The sequence below is a fragment of the Triturus cristatus genome, chromosome 1_2, assembly GCF_964204655.1.
Source record: "Triturus cristatus chromosome 1_2, aTriCri1.1, whole genome shotgun sequence".
Classification (NCBI taxonomy): Eukaryota; Metazoa; Chordata; class Amphibia; order Caudata; family Salamandridae; genus Triturus; species Triturus cristatus.
In genome coordinates, this window is record NC_140580.1 from 1,008,289,264 (window position 1) to 1,008,305,749 (window position 16,486).

The window sequence follows — 16,486 nt, forward strand, 5'->3', positions numbered from 1 at the left end:
TCTCAGCTGTCATCCCTTGCCTCGAGCATCAGCTGAGCATACTCCCTCTGGCCACTCTCTGCAGCCACTGGCTACATACCATGACCTTCGGGCATTCTCAGCTGTCATCCCTTGCCTCGCGCATCAGCTGAGCATACTCCTCTGGCCACTCTCTGCAGCCACTGGCTACATACCATGACCTTCGGGCATTCTCAGCTGTCATTCCTTGCATCGAGCATCAGCTGAGCATACTCCTCTGGCCACTCTCTGCAGCCACTGGCTCCATACCATGACCTTTCGCCATTCTCAGCTGTCATCCCTTGCCTCGAGCATCAGCTGAGCATACTCCTCTGGCCACTCTCTGCAGCCACTGGCTACATACCATGACCTTCGGCCATTCTCAGCTGTCATCCCTTGCCTCGAGCATCAGCTGAGCATACTCCTCTGGCCACTCCCTGCAGCCACTGGCTACATACCATGAACTTTCGCCATTCTCAGCTGTCATCCCTTGCCTCGAGCATCAGCTGAGCATACTCCTCTGGCCACTCTCTGCAGGCACTGGCTACATACCATGACCTTTCGCCATTCTCAGCTGTCATCCCTTGCCTCGAGCATCAGCTGAGCATACTCCTCTGGCCACCCTCTGCAGGCACTGGCTACATACCATGACCTTTCGCCATTCTCAGCTGTCATCCCTTGCTTCGAGCATCAGCTGAGCATACTCCTCTGGCCACTCTCTGCAGGCACTGGCTACATACCAAGACCTTCGGCCATTCTCAGCTGTCATCCCTTGCCTCGAGCATCAGCTGAGCATACTCCTCTGGCCACTCTCTGCAGCCACTGACTACATACCATGACCTTTCGCCATTCTCAGCTGTCATCCCTTGCCTCGAGCATCAGCTGAGCATACTCCTCTGGCCACACTCTGCAGCCACTGGCTACATACCATGACCTTTCGCCATTCTCAGCTGTCATTCCTTGCCTCGAGCATCAGCTGAGCATACTCCTCTGGCCACTCTCTGCAGCCACTGGCTACATACCATGACCTTTCGCCATTCTCAGCTGTCATCCCTTGCCTCGAGCATCAGCTGAGCATACTCCTCTGGCCACCCTCTGCAGGCACTGGCTACATACCATGACCTTTCGCCATTCTCAGCTGTTATCCCTTGCCTCGAGCATCAGCTGAGCATACTCCTCTGGCCACTCTCTGCAGCCACTGGCTACATACCAGGACCTTCGGCCATTCTCAGCTGTCATCCCTTGCCTCGAGCATCTGCTGAGCATACTCCTCTGGCCACTCTCTGCAGCCACTGGCTACATACCATGACCTTTCGCCATTCTCAGCTGTCATCCCTTGCCTCGAGCATCAGCTGAGCATACTCCCTCTGGCCACTCTCTGCAGCCACTGGCTACATACGATGACCTTTCGCCATTCTCAGCTGTCATCCCTTGCCTCGAGCATCAGCTGAGCATACTCCTCTGGCCACTCTCTGCAGCCACTGGCTACATACCATGACCTTTCGCCATTCTCAGCTGTCATCCCTTGCCTCGAGCATCAGCTGAGCATACTCCTCCGGCCACTCTCTGCAGCCACTGGCTACATACCATGACCTTTCGCCATTCTCAGCTGTCATCCCTTGCCTCGAGCATCAGCTGAGCATACTCCTCTGGCCACTCTCTGCAGCCACTGGCTACACACCAGGACCTTCGGCCATTCTCAGCTGTCATCCCTTGCCTCGAGCATCTGCTAAGCATACTCCTCTGGCCACTCTCTGCAGCCACTGGCTACATACCATGACCTTTCGCCATTCTCAGCTGTCATCCCTTGCCTCGAGCATCAGCTGAGCATACTCCCTCTGGCCACTCTCTGCAGCCACTGGCTACATACCATGACCTTTCGCCATTCTCAGCTGTCATCCCTTGCCTCGAGCATCAGCTGAGCATACTCCTCTGGCCACTCTCTGCAGCCACTGGCTACATACCATGACCTTTCGCCATTCTCAGCTGTCATCCCTTGCCTCGAGCATCAGCTGAGCATACTCCTCTGGCCACTCTCTGCAGCCACTGGCTACATACCATGACCTTTCGCCATTCTCAGCTGTCATCCCTTGCCTCGAGCATCGGCTGAGCATACTCCTCTGGCCACCCTCTGCAGCCACTGGCTACATACCATGAACTTTCGCCATTCTCAGCTATCATCCCTTGCCTCGAGCATCGGCTGAGCATACTCCTCTGGCCACCCTCTGCAGGCACTGGCTACATACCATGACCGTCGGGCATTCTCAGCTGTCATTCCTTGCCTCGAGCATCAGCTGAGCATACTCCTCTGGCCACTCTCTGCAGCCACTGGCTCCATACCATGACCTTTCGCCATTCTCAGCTGTCATCCCTTGCCTCGAGCATCAGCTGAGCATACTCCTCTGGCCACTCTCTGCAGCCACTGGCTACATACCATGACCTTCGGCCATTCTCAGCTGTCATCCCTTGCCTCGAGCATCAGCTGAGCATACTCCTCTGGCCACTCCCTGCAGCCACTGGCTACATACCATGACCTTTCGCCATTCTCAGCTGTCATCCCTTGCCTCGAGCATCAGCTGAGCATACTCCTCTGGCCACTCTCTGCAGGCACTGGCTACATACCAGGACCTTTGGCCATTCTCAGCTGTCATCCCTTGCCTCGAGCATCAGCTGAGCATACTCCTCTGGCCACTCTCTGCAGCCACTGGCTACATACCATGACCTTTCGCCATTCTCAGCTGTCATCCCTTGCCTCAAGCATCAGCTGAGCATACTCCTCTGGCCACTCTCTGCAGGCACTGGCTACATACCATGAACTTTCGCCATTCTCAGCTGTCATCCCTTGCCTCGAGCATCAGCTGAGCATACTCCTCTGGCCACTCTCTGCAGGCACTGGCTACATACCATGACCTTTCGCCATTCTCAGCTGTCATCCCTTGCCTCGAGCATCAGCTGAGCATACTCCTCTGGCCACCCTCTGCAGGCACTGGCTACATACCATGACCTTTCGCCATTCTCAGCTGTCATCCCTTGCCTCGAGCATCAGCTGAGCATACTCCTCTGGCCACTCTCTGCAGGCACTGGCTACATACCAGGACCTTCGGCCATTCTCAGCTGTCATCCCTTGCCTCGAGCATCAGCTGAGCATACTCCTCTGGCCACTCTCTGCAGCCACTGGCTACATACCATGACCTTTCGCCATTCTCAGCTGTCATCCCTTGCCTCGAGCATCAGCTGAGCATACTCCTCTGGCCACTCTCTGCAGCCACTGGCTACATACCATGACCTTTCGCCATTCTCAGCTGTCATCCCTTGCCTCGAGCGTCAGCTGAGCATACTCCTCTGGCCACTCTCTGCAGCCACTGGCTACATACCATGACCTTTCGCCATTCTCAGCTGTCATCCCTTGCCTCGAGCATCAGCTGAGAATACTCCTCTGGCCACTCTCTGCAGCCACTGGCTACATACCATGACCTTTCGCCATTCTCAGCTGTCATCCCTTCGCCTCGAGCATCTGCTGAGCATACTCCTCTGGCCACTCTCTGCAGCCACTGGCTACATACCGTGACCTTCGGCCATTCTCAGCTGTCATCCCTTGCCTCGAGCATCAGCTGAGCATACTCCTCTGGCCACCCTCTGCAGGCACTGGCTACATACCATGACCTTTCGCCATTCTCAGCTGTTATCCCTTGCCTCGAGCATCAGCTGAGCATACTCCTCTGGCCACTCCCTGCAGCCACTGGCTACATACCATGACCTTTCGCCATTCTCAGCTGTCATCCCTTGCCTCGAGCATCAGCTGAGCATACTCCTCTGGCCACTCTCTGCAGCCACTGGCTACATACCATGACCTTTCGCCATTCTCAGCTGTCATCCCTTGCCTCGAGCATCAGCTGAGCATACTCCTCTGGCCACTCTCTGCAGCCACTGGCTACATACCATGACCTTTCGCCATTCTCAGCTGTCATCCCTTGCCTCGAGCATCAGCTGAGCATACTCCTCTGGCCACTCTCTGCAGCCACTGGCTACACACCATGACCTTTTGCCATTCTCAGCTGTCATCCTTTGCCTCGAGCATGAGCTGAGCATACTCCTCTGGCCACTCTCTGCAGCCACTGGCTACATACCATGACCTTTTGCCATTCTCAGCTGTCATCCCTTGCCTCGAGCATCGGCTGAGCATACTCCTCTGGCCACTCTCTGCAGCCACTGGCTACACACCATGACCTTCGGCCATTCTCAGCTGTCATCCCTTGCCGCGAGCATCAGCTGAGCATACTCCTCTGGCCACTCTCTGCAGCCACTGGCTACATACCATGACCTTTCGCCATTCTCAGCTGTCATCCCTTGCCTCGAGCATCAGCTGAGCATACTCCTCTGGCCACTCCCTGCAGCCACTGGCTACATACCATGACCTTTCGCCCTTCTCAGCTGTCATCCCTTGCCTCGAGCATCAGCTGAGCATACTCCTCTGGCCACTCTCTGCAGCCACTGGCTACATACCATGATCTTTCACCATTCTCAGCTGTCATCCCTTGCCTCGAGCATCAGCTGAGCATACTCCTCTGGCCACTCTCTGCAGGCACTGGCTACATACCATGACCTTTCGCCATTCTCAGCTGTCATCCCTTGCCTCGAGCATCAGCTGAGCATACTCCTCTGGCCACTCTCTGCAGCCACTGGCTACATACCATGACCTTTCGCCATTCTCAGCTGTCATCCCTTGCCTCGAGCATCAGCTGAGCATACTCCTCTGGCCACTCGCTGCAGCCACTGGCTACACACCATGACCTTTTGCCATTCTCAGCTGTCATCCTTTGCCTCGAGCATGAGCTGAGCATACTCCTCTGGCCACTCTCTGCAGCCACTGGCTACATACCATGACCTTTTGCCATTCTCAGCTGTCATCCCTTGCCTCGAGCATCGGCTGAGCATACTCCTCTGGCCACTCTCTGCAGCCACTGGCTACACACCATGACCTTCGGCCATTCTCAGCTGTCATCCCTTGCCGCGAGCATCAGCTGAGCATACTCCTCTGGCCACTCTCTGCAGCCACTGGCTACATACCATGACCTTTCGCCATTCTCAGCTGTCATCCCTTGCCTCGAGCATCAGCTGAGCATACTCCTCTGGCCACTCCCTGCAGCCACTGGCTACATACCATGACCTTTCGCCCTTCTCAGCTGTCATCCCTTGCCTCGAGCATCAGCTGAGCATACTCCTCTGGCCACTCTCTGCAGCCACTGGCTACATACCATGATCTTTCACCATTCTCAGCTGTCATCCCTTGCCTCGAGCATCAGCTGAGCATACTCCTCTGGCCACTCTCTGCAGGCACTGGCTACATACCATGACCTTTCGCCATTCTCAGCTGTCATCCCTTGCCTCGAGCATCAGCTGAGCATACTCCTCTGGCCACTCTCTGCAGCCACTGGCTACACACCATGACCTTTCGCCATTCTCAGCTGTAATCCCTTGCCTCGAACATCAGCTGAGCATACTCCTCTGGCCACTCTCTGCAGCCACTGGCTCCATACCATGACCTTTCGCCATTCTCAGCTGTCATCCCTTGCCTCGAGCATCAGCTGAGCATACTCCTCTGGCCACTCTCTGCAGCCACTGGCTACACACCATGACCTTTCGCCATTCTCAGCTGTCATCCCTTGCCTCGAGCATTGGCTGAGCATACTCCTCTGGCCACCCTCTGCAGGCACTGGCTACTCACCATGACCTTTCGCCATTCTCAGCTGTCATCCCTTGCCTCGAGCATCAGCTGAGCATACTCCTCTGGCCACTCTCTGCAGCCACTGGCTACACACCATGACCCTTCGCCATTCTCAGCTGTCATCCCTTGCCTCGAGCAGCAGCTGAGCATACTCCTCTGGCCACTCTCTGCAGCCACTGGCTACACACCATGACCTTCGGCCATTCTCAGCTGTCATCCCTTGCCGCGAGCATCAGCTGAGCATACTCCTCTGGCCACTCTCTGCAGCCACTGGCTACATACCATGACCTTTCGCCATTCTCAGCTGTCATCCCTTGCCTCGAGCATCAGCTGAGCATACTCCTCTGGCCACTCCCTGCAGCCACTCGCTACATACCATGACCTTTCGCCATTCTCAGCTGTCATCCCTTGCCTCGAGCATCAGCTGAGCATACTCCTCTGGCCACTCTCTGCAGGCACTGGCTACATACCATGACCTTTCGCCATTCTCAGCTGTCATCCCTTGCCTCGAGCATCAGCTGAGCATACTCCCCTGGCCACTCTCTGCAGCCACTGGCTACACACCATGAACTTTCGCCATTCTCAGCTGTAATCCCTTGCCTCGAACATCAGCTGAGCATACTCCTCTGGCCACTCTCTGCAGCCACTGGCTCCATACCATGACCTTTCGCCATTCTCAGCTGTCATCCCTTGCCTCGAGCATCAGCTGAGCATACTCCTCTGGCCACTCTCTGCAGCCACTGGCTACACACCATGACCTTTTGCCATTCTCAGCTGTCATCCCTTGCCTCGAGCATCAGCTGAGCATACTCCTCTGGCCACTCTCTGCAGCCACTGGCTACATACCATGACCTTTCGCCATTCTCAGCTGTCATCCCTTGCCTCGAGCATCTGCTGAGCATACTCCTCTGGCCACACTCTGCAGGCACTGGCTACACACCATGACCTTTCGCCATTCTCAGCTGTCATCCCTTGCCTCGAGCATCAGCTGAGCATACTCCTCTGGTGTTGTTTTTTTGCGTTCTGACTTGACAATAATCTCTTGTGGGAATTTCAATGGAGAATGCACAATTTAGGACCACTTAGTGACCTCCTCCCCTCTGAGGACTCTGCATGGACCATTCCAAGATCAAACATAAGTGGACATAATTAGTTTCTGGACGATTTCATGTAGATTTGCTGTATTTAAACAACTCAAAAATGTTTTCTGTGGCTTCTTGCTGTAACGATTCGTTCAAGTGTCACATGGTTCGGGGGAAACAGCATGACCCGGATGTATGTAAAACTGGAACCTTGGTAGGTATATAGGGAAAAAACCACAGTCATCCCATCTCACATTCTAAATTTGCTTCCAAAGAAAAAAATGTGCAACATATCAATGTTTCAAAACTCGCTAGCTAAATGGTTTTCCTTGGAAAAACGAGAATTTCCACCCGTGAGTTAGTAGTGACTGGGCAGGCGTAGTGGGGTGGGGGGAAGTTAAAGAAAAAAAATGAAAAAAAATCAAACATACCTGATGGCCGCCGCTTCTCCCCCATCCTCTTCTTTGTCGACCAGGAAGCAGGAACAAGAAGCTCCCAGGCTTCCAAACTTCCCTAGCCAATCACAATGCTGTTGATAGCAGCGTTGTGATTGGTCTGAGCACCATGGTTCGGCGAACAGATGGGCACTGGGAGCCTGGGCATGTCCTCCACCCAGGCTGGTCAACACAGCCCGGTGTAGAACAGGCTAGGTGCCCATGACTGTTTTAGCCGGCCCAAGACAGCCGGCCAAACCTTCATGCACACTTAGAGAGTGCCCCAACCACTCCTCCCCCAGCTCTGTGGGCAGTCCAGCCGGCCCCGCCCCTAGAGAGGAGTACAGAATTTTCTTGTGGGTCGACGCTCGTCCGCCTTAGCGGCGGAGCCTCCTCTGCTCTGAGGAGAACCCCAGCATTCATGTAACGTGGGGCTTAAGCTCACCCTTCTTTCTGTGGCCATCGCCATTTTTTCTACAATAATGTTCTCAAACTTCACATTAGTTTATGAACATCACATGACAGCAGAAAATGGCAGACAAAGTAAAATGTTTATCTCGAAAAGACATTCCGGTTCCACGTCCCTTCGGATGCTCTTTTGCGTGCATCTTTTGTAAATCTTTTGAAGGCTACTCAATATCTTTTCTGTGATGCAAATGGCTCAAACACTACAGAACAATTTACACCAAAAAACGGATGTAGTCTGAGTGAAAATTCACATTCCTGCCAAGCTTGGTGTAATTCTGTTGAACAATGTTTGCTATACCAGAGAAAAGACATTTATATGGAAATCAGTATTGACATTAAAATGAGAAAGCTCTTTTTAGATTGTGCCCACTCACTTGGCCCACTCTTGAATAAGCTTCCTGAATTTTTAAAAAACAGAACATTAGTTGGGGGACTAGGAATCTGCCCCATTTTGTGCAGATCTGCCAAACCATGGCAAAGTTATTAATAATCTTAAAATTCAGTTTCCCCTAGGCTAAGTATCTAAAGAAAATAACTATTATAAACTCATGATATATAGTTCACACTAGAGGTGGTAACTGTGCCTGCGTCATCATTGATGGAATGTGATACATATGTGTTCCCAGAGGAAGTGTACATCCTGAGTATTCTATCATGACAGAGCTGTGATCCGAATGGCATAATACATAGGTCAGCACTAGGGCAAGTGTACAATAACAATTCAACTATAAAAGGGGCGATGATATATGACGACTAATATATAGATAGGAATTAAGCACGTACACTATTCTGCTTTGAACACTGTGACATGTACTGAATGCTGTACAGGGAGTGTCTAGGTAGGACAACGTTTTACTATTGAACAGACAATGGTATGTGTTCGATAATGGACATGGAGGGTGCAAAATGACTGTTGCCGTGTGGGTGATGTGATGCATGCGCGCACAGAGGTCTTTTCTACCACTGAGAAACTTTGATACTTGCAGCATAATGTGTTAAAGACACATTCATAGCCTTTGTCCTGCACCTTAGAGTGCCCTGATTTCCAATAGAAGCTTTTTAACTAGTGTGATGGACCATGTGGTGTGTTATTCTAACTGTGCTTCTGATATGATCGATGTGTTGGGTGCCGATGAGATGATCAGTGTGTCGTGTGTTTGTGATATTATCATAATATTGCTTACTTGTGGTTTTGTGATAGTGTTGTGTGACTATGATATGAATGTGGTATATTGTGTATCTGTGATATTACCATAGCCTTGTGATATCACCTTAGGTTTGTGTTACAGTGACATTGTCAGGACGCGGTATTATATATTATAATGCTTTTCATTGTCTGTGATATTATTAATCACAATAATAGGGGATTGTTATCACAGTATAGAGTGTCTGTGAGTGTCATGATATTTTTAATTGTGGCTTGGACATTAAAATGTTGCTTCTGTGATAATGTAGAGTGTGCTCGTGGTATTATCAGTGTATTGTGTATCTATGTTATTGGAGTGTTACGTATCTGTATTATCATGATTGCATTATGGGACTGTGATATTGATGTAGTATTGTGTGTCACTGACATTTTCATTATGTATGTCTATGTGCATGCCTATGCTCATTTTACTTGTCATGAACACCGTGCAGACATAACTTGCTTCTAGGCCCAGAGGAAATGAGGTGAACATTGCAATTAGGAAGATACAAAACAACTGAAACATTATAAGATATGAGGGGGTGGTGACAGAATAGACTATGAACACTGGAAGATCACAGGCTGATAAATATGGAGAATGTGGGAAAACTGGTAACAGATGGGAACAGGTAGGTCTTGAGTTTCAACCTGAACTGTGTCACCAATTGGGCATTGCATATATGGCAGGGCAGGGAGGGTTATTCAGAGGCTAATGCTCACCTCAAGGAATAATCACAACCGTTGTTAACGTGAACCGTCAGTGTCACTAAATTAACCTGAGCTCAGCATCCTTTTAGCAAAGGCACAGAGCAGACAGGCTTAACGTATGGCAATGGATACAGTACGGATGCTGTACCAAAATAGTCTTAAAGTCAAAATGCCAAAGAATAAAAATTTCAAATCAAATTAATAAAATAGAGTAAACTTTAATAAGCAAAAAGGCAAACATCCAAATGGGGAACCGGAGTGATGATTTTGAAAAGTTTTGAGTAAGAATAGAGCCAAAAAAGCACAAAGCACTAATGATAATCAGTAGTCACAGCAGACCGGGACTTAGGTGCGATTTGAGGCCAACTGCAATTGGTGCGCAGGTTGGATACACCAAACAGGTTTGTCCTAGTCATAGATTTTACCTTCTGACTTAGTCTTTGAAGTCCCAATCAACCGCAGCAGTACACTTCTAAGACCTTCAGGATCTATGGGGAGGGCACTTAAAAACACTCAGGTTATCAGGCTGAGGTCAACAGAAAAGTCCAGTCCACGCCCAGTTGTCACTACTCAGCTGAGCACTTGCAGCTTTCGATGTACCTGTAGCCACACAGGTGGCCAGCCAATTGACCTATGGAGTTAACTTGTTTGCTCTGGGTACAAAGAGGAGCAGGTCCAGTCTTTCAGGGCTCCTTTCAGGCCATAGAAAGCAGGCCCAATTCTCTTCGGTTCTTCTGCAGGTTTGTAAGCATTCGATAGAGTGTGCCTGGGCATGCCACATTTATGTCTGACACTAACTAGTGAGTGGAGGTGACTCCTGGCCCTTCCTTAACCAATGCGGTAAAAGTGGCAGCATTTCCTGTTTTCTTTACTGCAAACAATCCAACAGTGCCCCTCGCTCTCAAAATCCAATGATGGGGAAATTCTTCTCCCATTTTGCAGAGTTTGTATGCTCACCTAGAGGTGTGGCCAGGAAAGTGAGCAGCCCCACCTATATGGTCACTCAAAACCAGCTCTGAAGGCAGCTCTCCCCCACTGTGTTTGGTGCCTGCATGACTGGGAGGACAAACAGAGAGGCCTGTCCTGGTGACAGCAAATATTTGCTTGTGACAGAGGAAGCCTCTTTCAAGTAAATTAACTTACCGCAATTGTTCTTTTCCCAGAGGAAAAAAAGCACCTCCCCACATTCAGGCTTTTTCTATGCTCTGGGAGTAGTTTTCACGCTTCATCTGGGCTAATTACTATTTCTGAGGGTAGGTCGCTGAGTTTCGCTACGCAGGACCCCGCGAAGTGACAAAAAACTCTGCGGAGTTCCGCAAGTAGCAGAGTGCAGTGCGAACTGCCGTTCGTGCTGACCTTCCTGCCATTCGGGTAGAAATTCTGCCCGAGCGGCAGCTCGCGCTCGCCAACTTGCCCTTTGCGAGCACAGACGGAGAAAAAACTCTACTGCACTACGCGGGGTGGAGTTTTCTACACTCCGTGAGCTCTGCAGAGCGTGAAGTGCAGAAAACACCGCAAACTGCGCGAATGGAGCGGTGTTCCCCGCCCAGGCCTACTAATTACCCACTGGGCTTCTGCTGGAGAGCTAATGCAAGAGAAAATGTGAATTTCTAAAAGTAACTTTTCCTTAATATTTATAAAAAATCCCACTTAACTATTGAGTTGGGGTTTTAATAAATATTAAAATAGTTGTTTTCTCATTTTTCTAGCTGGTCCCTGACCAGCGATAGTAAAATTAAAATTTAATCTTGCTTCTCCGTGTTTCTCTATGGGCCAGCCAGCCTTCCGACAGTGAAAGTCGCTTTTGAATGCTAGTCACTCTAAGAAAATGTTAGCTTTAAATTTGTTCATGTCTTATTTTTAAATACCATACATCCTGTGGGATGCAAGGCCTACATAGGGGTGACTTAGTAATAGTTTATAAGAATGTTTGTACTGGTCAGAAATGGTTCAGTTGACATATTAGGAAATGCATTATATTTGCCAAGTCTGCAATCATCTACTGCAAGAGGTCCACAATTGTATCGGTTTTGTCCTTCACGTTTGCCTGCTCAGTCTCTCTTCTGGTGTGGCTTACACTTGTCCTGGTCATCTTTACAGTATCTGGAAGAACAAGAATGTGTTTGCCTGAGCTAGTGCCTGTACAGAGGCACATATGTGGTTTTGCCGTGACAGTAGTTGAAACTTAGAATAGAAGTAGAAACACAGAGCAAATAGAAATGGCAATACACATTAAAGCGGATGCCAGCCAGCTGTGTGTAGCGCAAATTCACACATAGCCATTGCTTGTGCTGGAGTCCATTTAACCATATCTAGATTTTTGCAAATGCTTAGCTTGTTAAGTCCCTATTTGATATGGGACAGTCTCTTCGCACATCTTGGGCTTTTCCCCACAAAGGCTTATGTCTGCTTATGTAATCATGGCTCTTGTAGTGGTCAAGTGGGGTGTTTATAAGACAATGTTGATGTGTGTGTGTATTGTTTCCAATTGAGGGCCAGAATTGTTTAATGAATCTGTGTCTGGATATTGGTTGCCTAGTTGTTTTTTTGCTTAGAACACATTTCAGTAGTGCAACTGTGATATAGCTAAGACTTTGGCCAGCTACACTTTATAGTTTACTTAGGACCATGTTAGTATTTTGTTGAGCAAGGATAATTGAAAGTCTGAGCCCTTTACCTCAGAATTTACTTCAGGAGGTCAAAGAATGGCACAACATGGTGATTCCACCTTGTTCTTTGATGTTGTTGTTTGGGGCAAGTTCCAGAAGTCAGGGCTATTCTCACAGCACCAGAACCTTGCCATCTACCTGCAAGAAAGTCTTTCTCATTGTAGATTTTGCTCTAACAATTTATGATGTTGGTTTGACTTCCTGTTTTGTGCCTCAGGTAGATGTTGGTTGTCAACTGCATATACCTGAAGCTGTAGTTGGGGTATTTTATTTTTACATAGGTTAATGACCTTTTTATATGTTGAAGATTTGTGATATTGTGGTTCACCCCTCAAGTACACAGAGAACAACTTTCTTAAAGGATTTTCAGATGTTATTGTTACCCACTGGGTTTGGTTGGTTAGGAAAGACTGGATTCATTGCCAGGCCTGTTTGAGTTTCTTATCTAATCTATGTATTTTTATTAGGAGGCCATAGTAGTCTTATCACTGGATGAGGAGAAAGCCTGCTGGTTCTCACTGAGAGCGATGAGAAGGTTCTTGCTAAAACATTATAATCCAATTAATGTTGGTACTGGACCTTGGATTGTTTTGTCCTACTGTTGATACTGCTGCAATTGTCTTGTAATTTTCTTGTTCTTTCATTTTAGCTAGAATCTCTTGGTCAGATGAAAATGTCTTGAGAATCCGTGCAACAAAAGCTTGTTTGTGTGGTTATGGTTCCTCCAGTACTTCATTTGTGTCTGTGTTCACCTACTTATTTCTTAAAAAGGGCACATTTTCATGACATTTGACCATATGGTGTCAATGGGTGCCTAGTATTACACAGAGCATATGAGCAGTATATGTTAGAAAATTAACACCAGCGCATCCAGGTTACTCTTATAGGGCTGGGTGACCAAAAATAGTCTAAGTGTCACATTTAGAGGAGTGTGATGGTTTGCAGGTAGTGTCGATACTAGCATTTTGCAGTATTGACAGGGACAGTGGCACATGGTGCAAACAGTAGATTTTCCTTGATACAAGAAGCTAGCGATGCCTTTGCCAGCAAACTACATGCTGTGATTATATTTTCTAACTTCACTTCCCATGTATTTAAACAACATATAAGAGGTTTTACGAGTGGTGGGAGGGAGTTTGCAGGTAATTTTGGGAGGGAGAGTGAGTTGTGTCCTTAATACAATCCTTTTTCCATGATACTAATATATCATTGTGTCTGAGCCATTATTATTATGTTTCTGCAATATCAATATAGTTCTGTGTGTCTTTGATGGAGTTGACGGTGTATTATAATATATTGTTATGTGACTGTGTTGTTGCCGAAGGTCTGTAGTATCATAATAATGTTATTTTTGATAGCTTTGTGCGCTCTATCTTAAATTATCACAGTCTGGTATGTTTGTGGTATTACAAATCAATGAATGATATTGCCACACCATGTATGTCAGTATACTCAAATATTTGGTGGCTATGATCCTATCAGTCACAATACTTGGATAGAGGGATACATGCAGACATAGCACAACGTTAATATCGCAGATAATCTACATTACATCAATCACTCTCTCATAAAACTATGACCATACAAGCATGCCACACTATATCTCACATAGAACTATGACCTTACAAGCATGCCACACTATATCTCACATAGAACTATGATCTTACAAGCATGCCACACTATATCTCACATAGAACTATGACCTTACAAGCATGCCACACTATATATCTCACATAGTTTTATTACCTTACAAGCATGCCACACTATATCTCACATAGAACTATGGCCATACAAGCATGCCACACTATATCTCACATAGAACTATGGCATTACAAGCATGCCACACTATATCTCACATAGAACTATGACCTTACAAGCATGCCACACTATATATCTCACATAGTTTTATTACATTACAAGCATGCCACACTATATCTCACATAGAACTATGACCATACAAGCATGCCACACTATATCTCACATAGAACTATGACCTTACAAGCATGCTACACTATATCTCACATAGAACTATGACCTTACAAGCATGCCACACTATATCTCACATAGAACTATGACATTACAAGCATGCTACACTATATCTCACATAGAACTATGACCTTACAAGCATGCCACACTATATCTCACATAGAACTATGACATTACAAGCATGCCACACTATAACATTTTCTTAGCGATTGTTTTCTGTTGCTTTATCATTGCAGTCTGTGTCTATGCTTACATCATAGGTTATAAGATAATGATGTTCCTTGTGTTTTGTGTGATCATGCTGTTTTAAAAATCTTTCATGGGTGCCCTATGGAATCCTGTTTGCTGTACATGAAGTATTAAACACAAACAGTATTTTGTGCCTTAAATATCATGTGATAGTCAGAGAGTTGAGGAGCATCTGGGTGTTTTTTATGCCCTGGGTGTTTTTTATGCCCTGCGGTGAAAAAGGTATCCTTTGCTGTGACTGTGAGAGATGGTGGAGGGCCACGTCCTGTTGGCAGTGACATTTGGACAACCGATGTTCACCGAAGTGGGCCTTTTATGTGTGTGACTGCTTGGTTTCTCCTATCGCCCCCATGACTGATAAATATTAGGTGTTTGTGTATACTGATGTCTTGTACCGTTCCACCCCCTCTCCTGTATGGACATATTCCTTTCCTTGGAATTGTAAAATATTGTATTTTGTCCTTGAAAACGAGTATTGAAGAACTCTGCAGTCGTCATCTTATATTTTGTATTGCTGTTTTATGGTCGAAAAGCGCCAATAAAGACATACTGAATTTTTTTTATATTGTGTGATGGTAGGCTCTTGTGTCCTGGTGTGGAATCTCACGTGGGTGCCCAGAGTAGTGTCAATGATGACATCTTGATGTAGAAGTCGGTTACACTGTGGTTTGCATCTCTCCACAGGTGAAATCATGGGAGACTTCCCATGCGGAGAAGAAGCCCCTGCCAGGGAATGTGAGAATGGAACTATCTGCAGACAGTACTGGGAAGGCCCCAACTTTGGGATCACCAACTTCGACAACATTCTATTTGCAATCCTTACCGTCTTTCAGTGCATCACGATGGAGGGGTGGACGGATATCCTCTATAACGTAAGTACCAGATCCATGCATATCTCTTTGTGCTGTTGACCTCTGCAAGATGCTTAAACAACACCCATGTTCTCAGAGTCACCATAGGGCCTTATAGATAACTCATATATTTTCCTAATAATATGATTGCGCCACCTCTCATACTCTACATATATCCCTCCATTCATTTACAGACTTCCACTTAAGTTCTCGATGCCATTGATGCGTGTCTTCCTCTAGTGGGAACTAATAGTACAATGACTCCTGGTAATGTTGACACTACTCTTTTCAGCAGCATTGTTTGGCTGGTGTTGTTAAGTCGGTCTCTAAGCTTGATATGCCACTCAAACTGGAAGGTTCGGTTGAGTAGTCCTTCAAGTGGATCCTGGACAAGTGTTTACTGTTTACATCAGTTTTGTAATTACATTGCATTTGTATAGCTTTTACTACCCCGCATAAGGAATGGCACAGTACTGAAGATGGGATACTTTATTTGAACTTTTATCGGTTTTCTGCATTACCTTAAAACAGATACAGTAACTTACCACCGGTTAAGAATTTTGGTTTCTGCAAGAAGAATAGCAAAATAGTTTTTAGGAGACAAATCCTACTTTTGACATACATATAGAACTTCTAGAGCACTGTTTATGTATTTCCTGTGAGCATTGCTCTCATAACTTCAGGATTCTGTTGACATCAGCTCTGTAAGGCCCAGGCAAAGATATTAAGTCTTAATTTATTTCCTATGACCAGCAGTTACAGTGACATAATTACAGTTTGGTGTGATCCAATATTTATGAGATTAGATTCTTATTAATCTTTACACGATCCACACCAATGGCAGAAAAGCAGTTAATGTGATGGGCAGTCCCCATTTGGTGTCTTAGTTTTTGGAAGGCCTACGTCATTTTTTGTAAAATTATTTAATATCACATGCTGCTCTTGACATTAGTATTGCACATAGGCTAAGATTGTTTGTTATTTCCATATTCCCCAGACTACTGTTGATATGGTACCCTACACTGATGAGAATGTAAGACACGCTAAGAACCTTTTTACCACTATCCCAGAATTGTACTGATAACACAGCATCTGGTAAATACCGATTATAGAGAGTGTATTATATGCTGA

At 47.0% G+C, this 16,486-nt stretch overlaps 1 protein-coding gene across 1 annotated transcript in view; it reads left to right on the plus strand.

Moving 5' to 3' along the window:
• Positions 1-16,486, plus strand: part of CACNA1B (calcium voltage-gated channel subunit alpha1 B) — a 1,044,174-nt gene that overhangs the window by 488,249 nt on the left and 539,439 nt on the right. The window contains exon 6 of the mRNA XM_085611669.1: positions 15,189-15,376. Within this exon, the coding sequence (XP_085467795.1) occupies positions 15,189-15,376 (188 nt within the window). The remainder of the gene's footprint in view (positions 1-15,188; positions 15,377-16,486) is intronic.